We start from the raw sequence: 11,375 nt of genomic DNA on the forward strand, positions 1-11,375 counted from the left end.
GAGGAGAAACTAATCATGATCTTATAATGTAGTTATGATACCATATATTAAGATGATTTTTATAATTCGTAGGGATGGGAACTAAAAGCAAAGGACATACTGGGTTGTATCAAAACTTGACAGGCCTGCCGTATTTGCAATTACTGGTTGCACTGTTGCTGTTCGAGGCAGCATAGACCAACAACATCAAAGCACTGAAAAGATGGATGGACCACTCTTTAGCTGCCGTGGCTAAGATAAATGAATATTGTTTACTCTTTCCCTGCAAGGTGAAAGATTCTCATTGGGAGAGCTGCATAAGCCGACAGCAAGTGATTTAACCGGCGTACCAGCTTTTATCAACAACTACGGTTTGTTAGGAAGATAAATGACAAACTACCCTGTTATTTCCACATACATCCATAAAAGTATTACAGGACAAAATGGTAGGAAGATGCTTTTTTTCCCTCTCTGATTGTAAACTGTAAAGATGGATGGAGAGGAAAATAAAACCAGCAACAGGGGGATGGGAGGAAAAAAATTTCAGCTGGAGCTTCTTTTTCATTGCTCCACTGAACACAGAGCAGCATCCCCCAGAGGCCGCCAATTCGAGCACAATCCTGCGAGCCGGCCAGCCAATCGGGAGCCAGGACCTAGTGACCGGCATTTCATTCAGCCCACGGGTGTGGGCTACGGGGGCGGGGTCTGTATGCTCATTTGCCATTGGTCACCGTCCGTTCGGGAATGCTGATCATGTTTTGAAGCTTAACAAAACAGATTTGCATTAAGTTTGGAATCGTTATTGGACAGGTATGTTTTGCATGTACTGTTCAACGTTCAACACAACTCAGTCCATTATGACAGGCGGTTGACAGGAAACCTTCAGTATGCCATCACTCTGAGTGCACATATGGGATCCTGACAAATATTTCTCATTATTTGGCCTGCAAATGCGTCAGTGGCTTTCTCCATCTGTCTCGGTTTCAGCCATTTTTGCTTTTCTCTCTTTGCTCTGCTTTAACATCTTCACGATGCAAGCTTTGCCAAGCTTGTTGTGTGGGTTCCATTTTAACCAAATTATCTCAATCCTGCAGAATTTTGCATCTTAATTCAAATCCAGCCAACTCAATATTAATCAGAATCCTGTGTTTAGACTAGTGGGGGTGCATACAACCGATTGTAGAGCTACAGTGTTACGTCAAAACCAAAACTGTCACCCAGCATCAACTGAAAGGCATACTAGCGTACAATAAAACCACCAAAATAAGGATCAACGAAATACAATTAACACAAAACATGCATCTCTCATGCTATTCATATCCCAAATGCTGCAAAGCATGCTGGGAGTGTTTGAGCCTACCAGCAATGCTCCATTATGGTAAAGAAAATTTTTCACTTGACTCCCCCTTTAATGCCACTTTCTGTTTAAGTTTGCTGTCAAAGTAAACATAAAACAAAAACATATATGAAACAAGCACATAGCTTAGCTTTTCAGTCAGCTATCTTAATGTTCGTTGTCAATACAATACAATACAATTTAATTTGTATAGCACATTTCACAACAGATGGAGCTGTTGTGGTGCTTTGACCATTTACGCAAATGGATTAAACACAAACAGTGAAGCAACATCGTGCAGCCACATACCAGTACTCACAACCTTATCTGCATAGAAACAAAAATTTTAGTGCCGTACTGATGAGCTGAGAGAGAGATGTGACATTTTAATGAAGCAGTACAATGAATTCCTCTTGAGTTCTGGTGTGAGTGTTATGAAGCAACCAGTATGGTCATGGAATGAAAAATACTCATATCTCAACGCATCACTGTACAATCAATAATCTAGTCAAATAGAAACCATGAAACTGCAACATGCATAATTTTTTTGGAGCTTGGCTACTATGTTATACTATACATTCAGCATCATGGTGAGTTGCCTTTTACATATATCTGTTTCAATGCCGGTCCGTGAAAATATGTCTTTACACGAAATCGGTGCTGAAAAAATGTAAATTGCGAATTTCATCACATTAGTGTAGATTGCAAAAACAAAATAATAATGAATAAATCTCTAGTTGGCTTGTTAAAACCTGAGCATTCATTTTTTTAAAAAAAACAGCTCAGGCGCTCACTGGTATACTCGTAGTCATCAGTAGAGGCATTGTGACATCCATTGCTGCTATTTTGGTAACCTGTGCTGTGGGACTGCCAAATGTCATTAAGCAAACAGCTTGTTTGGACCTAACAGGTGCAGTGCGTGCCTCCAGTATCTTCCCCATCATGAGCGTGGGTCTGCTGTTCTTGGGAGGACTCTGCGTTGCCGCCAGTGAGTTTTACCGCAGCCGACACAACGTCATCCTCAGCGCAGGAATCTTCTTTGTCTCTGCAGGTCAGTGTGCACTGCGAATGTGTCCCTTAAGTGACATAAAGTAGGTCTAAGCTTTACAATAAAAAGGATCTTTTCTGCTCTACATATGTCTGTTTTTTTTTTCTGTTCAAATGTCCATTGTTCAGCCGCTCACGTTTCAGCAATTGTTGGAAAAAAAACATAAATAATAAATTACATATATATATATATATATAATCTTATTGACAGTAGTTTGTGCTTCAGCTTTCCCTTTTGATCCTGTCAAATCAAATCTGTAAAATAAATAAATAATAATAAATATAATAAAAATAACCAAGTTTGTTTCATAAGTATTTAATTATCATAATTCTCAGTCATTTTCGTACAATATTGGATAATTATAGCGCACGGAAATTTGAGCTGAACAATTAATCCAATAGAAATGGACATTGAAAAAAATATATATATTTATATACACAGGGTGAAGATTAGTTGAGTCAATGTTTGCATAATGTTTTGTGAAAAGTTGAACTAATAAAACCACATTTTAGCGAACGCCTAAATACTGCAAATTGTTTACCAAGTTAACAACTCCAATTTTAGTATTAAAAAAAAAAATCTCATTACATTACATTATTCTATTTGCCTATTTTGGTGTAAGCCTGACCAAAATATTTATGTACAATAAATCCAATATTGTTTTTTGCAATAAATTTAGATTAATTATCAAAACACAAGACGAATACTGTATTTAATGTCTATGTTCGAACATTTGAGGAGGGTTTTGAGGTTAGGGGTGCAGGCTTATATTATATTTCACCAATGCTATTTGCCATGACAACACTGGCCAACAATATTGCTTCCATTTTATGTACAAGTCCTGAAAATCGAGGGGCATAACTGAAGCCACATCTATTGTAATCAATTTTACATTCAAATATCAACAACGAAGTGTGTGTGTGTGTGTGTGTGTGTTCCAGTGACAATATGTGTGTGATGCTGAACAGCCCACATAGATTAAACAGACTCAACTCCAATCATTCATATGAGTCGAGGATCATTCAAAGCTCGCAGAGGAGAAGGCCTGTGGAGTCAGATCATGGGGATTGGACGCAGCAGCCAATTGAGATTTAAAGCACGCACATCATCAGCCTCTGACTGGAGACACATAAGATATCTCATAAACACCCGCACACCACCACACACATCTGCTCTTGCCCCCGACACACAAAAAGGGCTGTAATTGGTGTTCAGTGGGATGTGGAGGGCCCCACTGGGGTTTTGTAGTAAATTCTTGAGGCCAAATTGGTAATTATTTACCACAAAAGTGTGAGGCTGATTGTGTTTAATTACAGCCAGCTAATTGTCCCCATTCTGTACGTTCCACCACACTGCATGAGCACTGTATTCTGGACTAATGATATGGAATAGGAGAGACCAGCTGTGTGTGTGCGTATGTGTGTGGGTGCGTGTTGTCTCTTTCTCCGGCTCCATGACCGCTCTCTTTCACACATTTAATGGCTGCGTTTGTTTTGACCGGCTGTCCATCACATCTCTTGCTTTACTTTTCAAACATCTACACCTACGGTATTTGTTTTTAAATCATGCTTTATTCTCATGTCTTTCTCCTTGCCACAGTCTTTGGGTCCCTTGAAAGATGCTAAGTAACTATCTAACGACATAACTAATGAACTTGAAATATATTTGCTTGCTAAATTCACTCGCAAGCTGTACGTTGTAGTCAAAACAATGCGTTTGGCCGCAATTTAAGTAGAACCTCGACAAACCCATATAATGCATTTTCTGTAAATATAACAAAATGTCCTTATGCAGGATTTTGTTACATTTTAATCTCTTTGAAGACATTTTGGACCAGGATGAAATAGATTACAGCTGTTCACATTGATTTTGCATGTGACCTATTTAAAGCCAGTGGTTCTGAATTCGCATTGACAAAGATGAAGAAGACGTCCTAAAGCCAAAGTGCGCAGCTACAACATGATTTTGTCACCTAACTGAATTGACCAAAGAAATTCTTAAAGTGTATGTATAACAGTTATTGTTTTTTATCCTTAAAGGGACAGTGTGTAGAATTGAATGTCGTATAGTTGTGAACTGATGCAGTGACCTAAGTTTGAAGCGCGTGCATTTTGAAGCATGCACACGCTGCACGACCAAATTTTTAAGCAGAGGTGCAAGAAAAATGTCCTCACAAACCACTTTTAGTATTCCCTCATGTGATGAAATCAGTGAATTGTATTTGTTACACATGCTGTAGTCATTGATTCAACATATTTGTGATTTTTCGCCTTCTGTATAGCAGAAAGATGCTGGCAGGACATGTCAGCCTTTTGTACTTTTGGCCAACATGTAATATAATTAGCGATTATCTAGACCTACAATTATATATAAAAATATATGTTGATGTGATAGAACATATTTTTTTAATATTATTAGAATTAACTTTAAAAAAAATCTACCTGTCCTATTTTTTGTATGTTTTATTCAGTTCATTATTTTCATCTTTTATTGTTTTGCATTTTTATTGTTGTTTTGTATGTCAGCAGAAAATATTTTTTCTTCCTTGGACTTCTCTCCACTTATTGAGGACGGTTGCCACTCGTTTCTCAATGTTGTTTTTTTTTTCTTTTAATTGCAGGCCTCAGTAACATCATTGGAATTATTGTCTATATTTCGGCCAACTCGGGCGATCCAGGCCAAAGTGACAGCAAGAAGTCCTACTCCTACGGCTGGTCGTTCTACTTTGGCGCTCTCTCCTTCATAATGGCAGAAATGGTGGGAGTGCTGGCGGTGCACATGTTCATTGAGAAGCACCGCAAGCAGCGGGCCAAGTCCCGCACCGAGCTCATCAAGAAATCCGCCTTCAGCCGCATCCCCTCCTATCGTTACCGCTTCCGGCGCCGCTCCAGTGTCCGCTCGTCGGAGGTTCCTAGCCGTGATGCCTCGCCGCTGGGTAAAGTTGGTTACACAGGGCCCGGCGCCTCTGAGATGCCAATGTACACGCTGAACCCACGCGAGGCGGGCAACGCCGCCACCAAATCCGGCCTGGGTGGGCTGCTCAACTCTGAGAGGGAGTTCCTCCAGAGTAGCACGCTCACCAAAGACTACACAAAGGACCCCAACCGCAGGACCACGCCTGTGTGAGAGGCGTTGCCTGCAGGTGTCAACCCATCACAGTAGCAAAGAGGAGGAGGCTGAGAGAGGGAGTGCTCGCTGAAGCAGGCAGGGGACACACGGGGTGGGAACACGGGGGTCTGAAATACCATGACTGTGAACTGTGAACTTTTAGCCTTTGAACTGTGAATCCTGAGCCCAGTGAGCATTTCAGTGTGTGTAGCACGAGCCGTTTGGATGGAGAACTTGTTCCCATCTCCACTTAACCTCATGTTTCTGTAGTTGGCACATTCATTTGTTCTATTTATGATCAGCTTGTACTCATTTTGGGCTTTTTATTTTAAAAAATGGGATTGTCCCACCTCACGTGGTTTGCTACTTTGGCAGATTCTCATAAAAAATGAATGAAAAGTAAATGTGAGGAAAGGAGCAGGGTAGGACTTCTGTCCGTCTTTGGTAGCAGATGATTCAGATGAGTGCAGTATTTGTTTTCAATTGAACTTTGTCCGTGTATATGTATATACTCTATGCTCCTTTTTTATTGCTTTAATCACAGACTGGCTCGCATGACAGAGACTAACTGAAGGGGACTCGAGTTCCTCCGTGGCGAGATCGCTTTTTTTCATAGTTGAGCTTTGGTTAGTTGTTGCCTTGTCGGTTGTGTCAGCGCTTCCAGATGGTCATTTTTAAATCATTGGTGCTTCCTTTTATTTTGTTCTCTCTGTTTATTTCTTCACACGTCTTCTCTTCCCACCTACCACATTTGATCTGTGCTGCTCACCTCAGCTCGTCACTCTCACCACTTTTTCCCACACTGGTCTTCCATCTGTGTCACTGATAGACTAGCTGCATTGAGGAACCTGTGGAAGAGAGGAGACCGCTTATAGCTGTGAATATGGTTCTAGACAGAGTCATCAAGATATTAAACAGAGACGGAAATGCTCGCCCACTACCTCCCGCTGAATATCGTTCAACAATTGTGTGTAAGGTCTCTCTTGTGCAATTGGGGTAAGAATTGGTTCGTAGCGCGCGATGTAAAGCAGACTGGAGGGGAGTGTCATGCATTAATCCATTGAAGTGTCAGTCACTGCCTCCCGTTCTCTTTAGCTGCTAGCATTGACTGTATGCACATATACAAACACACGTCTTCTATCTGTGACCTCCACAAATGCGTGTTCAAACATCACATCAATACATCGCCGTATGTTTCCCTACGTACATACACTTACATATTCTGCATGTTGCCGTCACGGATAATAAAAAGTCGCCGACACGTCTGCATTAATATCTCAGTGTCGGCAAAGCTTTTTAATTTAGCAGCATCAGAGTTTGCCAAGCATGATTTGACATGATTTATTGCGGGAAAAACTGTTGAGGCAGATCCTGTAGGAGAATGCGGCCATTTATTTATTTTGATACACCTGAAGATTTTCACTCGAAGTGACAGCGATGGTCGAGAGTTTTGAAACAAACAAAGCAAAAGAATTCAAATATTGGAACATTTATCTGCGGTATTTTCCCATCCGCTTATGTGGCTTACACTGTGCGACGGCCTGCTGTGATCTGGTTGTAAATGGCTCCAACTGTAAGTTGATCTAGTCCAAAGAAAGCTGCAAATATATTTTAGACCACTCCCACATATTGTCTGGTTAAGAGAGATTTTTAGCAAAACACCAGACAACACCTGAACTGGCCGAAAAATTGCAGAATCCAAACTGCGTCAGCTGATTACATGCGTCACCACGTCAGCGTTTGATGTAACATACAAACCACGCACAGACAATTGCTTTCAAAATAATAGAAGGGGAAAAGTGTGAAACCTCGCACCGCTGCCTTGGGCATTGTTTTATTTATTTTTTTATATTTCATTGTTTATTTTTTGCTTCCGAGTTAGCATTGCACTGTTTTGTACAAACAAATCATAAAAACGACGGCAAGCCGATTTGCCACATGACCACTTGGACAGCTGTCACCTTGATCAGAAAAGATGTTGCCACATTCCCCATTAAGTAAGCGTCAGTATGTCCTTGCGCTGGCTATCCTTGACATGTAAATATTAATTTTACAACATCAGCAGTTGTCATGGGCTGTGAAAGGGAAAATGTGCTTTTCTCTCAAGCAAGGGCTTTTAATTTTTAAAGAAGCGCAGCACACAAGGGCTTTCTATGCTCGGCGTTGCACCAACATTGTTCAAAGGGTGTTAAGTGGATGGGATAGATGCGTGAACGCGGCAAGACAAGGAAAAGTACATTTGCACGGGAACAAGCGTTTTTAAACCAGCTCGAATAGCTAACAAGCAACACGGTGTCGGAGCAGCGTTCCAGAAAAGAGCGTACTCACTGGGCCACGTTCGCTACAACTGAGCCTTGACGAGATGTTTTTCTCTAACTTTAGAGTAGACAACTTTTCAAAGTAGATAGAGACAAAGGATTCAACCTTACGCGCACGTAGGATAGCAACGTAGATTATTAAAATGTTGTTAATCATACCTGATGCCAAATATGACTGAAAATATTTCCTCCAGTCGGCTGCTCTGACTTCTCATTTAGACTGCGGTGGTAGCAAGGCCCCTCACATCCACACAGAGGTCAGGGGTCATTCATGAGCCATGCCCAAACCATTCATATGCCACATATCCGTCTGTTTCCAGCGCTTCCTTTGCTCTGCAGCACATCTCGAATTGCACCCTGAAAGCCACACTGCTCCTTGTAAGACAGTTTCCTGGGTGCTTTTGATGCCGGCCATCTTTCTTGTACCTTCCCACAGCTTTGACTGGATATAAACGAATTACTGTGTTATTAGTAATGCTATATACTCTAATCTAAAGGTGCCACTGTGCAGAGGATGCCAACCTCTGTCACGTATTTATTAATCTATTGATGGTTGGGGCATTGGGTGTAACTGAAGGGGGTCTGATTTGGGGATCTGGGGTTGTCATCTGTGTATATTAATCTCGTTGAATTTTCTCCTTTAATGTGGATTGTGGAGTGGTTGAATGATTCACGTGTGCAACCGCTGATAGAGGCTAACCTATTTAATAGTTGGTCAGTTTGTCAGCGGGACGATCAACACGCTACGCAATGAGCAACAACACTTAAACAGGTTACTATACTTTCGAGGACTTACTGATCATTTATGACCACTAAAAAAAGCTTCATGAAAAAAAAAGTGATAAGCGCCGATGAAATAGGCTGTGAAGATGGGCCACATCATGGCTAAAAATGACGTATTTGCTCATTCAGAGGCTGGAGGATTGCATTAATGTATTTTTCTCATTATATGATTTTTATGATTAAATAAGTTCATTCTTGTTATGTAACACTATAATAGAAGCACTTTTGCTTTAAAGTCCATCATAAAGTCCACCGATACCGACGCCCTATGTTCCCTCCAGTCGGTTCATGTGGAGTCATAATAGAGTTACAACTGCCTAGTGGCACCACATTTTAATATTTGCTTCAAGAGAAAAATGACAGTATAGGCCTATGGCTCTTATTTCTTCAAGTGGATGATGCACCAGTGAGGAATAATTATAATTACTGAGAACACTATTTGAGGAAATATGGTTTTACCTTACCTTGTTTTTCTGTTTTTATTTTATTTTTTTAATGTGTCAAAAATGTTTACAATTTACATACATCATCATGCGATTTTCCTCCATTGTCCTCGTAAGTATAGCAATGCAAACAAGGACAGTGGACACACACAACTAACACTGATTAATGGCCAAGAAAAAAACATCACACAAATTGTGATGGGAAGTGAAAAAAAAAAGATTTTTCTTCTGGGGGACAAAGAACTTTTAAAACGTAAATTGAGCCGGTTGATCAAACACGGTGGAGCATTTTGTTCTGAGAAATGGCGGCAAACGAACTCTACACTTTGCTCTTACAAACACACACTCAAATACTCGTGAGGAGGACTTATGTGCCTGCCTGTTTGTGTGTGCGTGTGAGTGTGTTGTGTTCATATCAACAAGTGTGTCAGTGTGTGTGTGTGTGCGTGCAGCTCGCCTCTCCTCACTTGTACACGGAGTGCCTGCCTTGTCCTGCCTTCAGACAGCTCCCAGATCAGCCGAGGGGCTTTTCCAGTGTGACGTCCTTCAGCTAATTACGCTTATGTTTCTTCGAAACAACACTGATAGGCAATTCTAATATCTAGTTTGTTGTTGAATGTCTGAATATAGTTTTTTATGATTGCTCCATGTACTCTTCACATGTACCCTGTCACCGAAGTTGATTTGGGACTGGCAGAGGGGTGTTAATCAGGGTGGAAAACAATCTGTGGTTACCCTAATGACCGCTGGTCTTGAATCAATTCACGGTTGTAGACTGTTGTAGCGCATTCTTTGTAATCTTGCCCAAGAATGACTGCGCGTGCGTGTGCGTGTGCGTGTGTGTATGTGTGTGGCTCATACGATAGAAAAGCCATCTGATGGTTTGCTCCTCATCCAGATTCTGAAGCTCTGATTGCTCGTGATGACCACAATTACGGTTGTATAAAAGCATTTTTAACACTTGTACTGCAAGTCCAGAAGAAACTTCTGTTGTTATGGGTAACATATGTACAGAGGCAATTTCCCCTAACAAAAAAAAAAACATAATTCATAGTGAAGCCACTGGTTTTCTAAATAATCTTTTTTGTTGCCTTTATGGTGCTTTATCTTTTATTTGACGTGTATTTTGACAGGGAGCAATTACGTGTGTGCGTGTGTGTGTGTTATTTATTTTTTTAATGGTTTTGCCTCAAGCCCTGTGCTCACTGTTGTTTACACGCAGAACATTTCCGTGGCTCTTTACGCTTGACCGACCATGGATGAAAGACTCCAAATTACAGGGTGTGTTACCAAGCTTCGACCATCAGGTGCGTTCAAGTGGCATCTTGAAAAAAATTTGTTGACACTGTGGTTGACTTACATGTTGACGGATCCTCGACCAAGGTGTTTGCGTGAAATAATAGCCTGCCAAGAATCAGATCAGATTTCTTCAAATATTCTGAACAATTTCCTTCAGACTGTTATCTAACAAAGCCATCCCTTGAAAAGGCTACATTGACTATAATTTAATAAAGAATGCAATGGGAGGCAATGTAACCAATAATACTATGAATGGGGTATTAAAACAAAAAAACAACAACAATATGTATAATATTATCTGGACTAACATGCATTTATGTAAGGGGGCGGTGTGCATTGTATTTTTGTGGTGAGGTCAAACTGTTACGCTGCGGTACAAATGTGCAGTGCTTCTACATGACGCCAACAACATGAAAAAAAAAAAAACATCCAAGTGTGCAAATGGAGCCTAAAGTGAAGCGGATGCAATGTGTGCTGTGATAAGTTGAAATTCAGTTGGGGGGGGGGGCAGACTTTGACCCTGCTGTATACCTCTGAGCCCTATCATGAGCTAAAAACACACACACGCATGTGCGTGCTTGCGGACATGCACACACACACACACACACACACGCACACACATTTGTTTTTCAATATCCCGGGCAAACCGACTGGTTTCCCCTCACAGCTAAACACAGACACAAATCTGTTCTCACCAGAATTTAGTAAGATTTTGTACAAAATGCGCACAGAAATTATATAATATTTATGCTTAAACAATTAGTGCAAAATATTAGTAATACTGGAAAAATATGTCAAACATTTTCCCAGTGAGAAGTTAATAAAGCAATTTTTTGTTTGATTTCCTACTACATTCTGTCGAGGACAGGTTGCACAGACACGTAGCTGTCCGCCTGAATCTCTGTACACTTTATAACGTAAACCTCCAACTAGCAGCCGTCTGACACGGACAAATGCTGTGAATAAAAGCACACTTTTACTTACGATTACCTATATCTAGAGAGAAAGAATATTATATACAGTATGATGAATAGAAAATAAAGAGACACCTTTTCAATGCT

At 40.7% G+C, this 11,375-nt stretch overlaps 1 protein-coding gene across 1 annotated transcript in view; it reads left to right on the forward strand.

The window, feature by feature from the left end:
• Window positions 1–11,375, forward strand: part of cacng3b (calcium voltage-gated channel auxiliary subunit gamma 3b) — a 28,024-nt gene extending 16,649 nt beyond the window's left edge. Inside the window, exons 3-4 of the mRNA XM_088316813.1 lie at window positions 2,226–2,366; window positions 4,984–11,375. Coding sequence (XP_088172939.1) covers window positions 2,226–2,366; window positions 4,984–5,489 — 647 coding nt within the window. The 3' untranslated portion in view covers window positions 5,490–11,375. The remainder of the gene's footprint in view (window positions 1–2,225; window positions 2,367–4,983) is intronic.

This window comes from Idiotropiscis lumnitzeri, chromosome 15, assembly GCF_059441095.1.
Source record: "Idiotropiscis lumnitzeri isolate Australia: NSW breed Sydney's pygmy pipehorse chromosome 15, RoL_Ilum_1.0, whole genome shotgun sequence".
NCBI classification, from domain to species: domain Eukaryota; kingdom Metazoa; phylum Chordata; class Actinopteri; order Syngnathiformes; family Syngnathidae; genus Idiotropiscis; species Idiotropiscis lumnitzeri.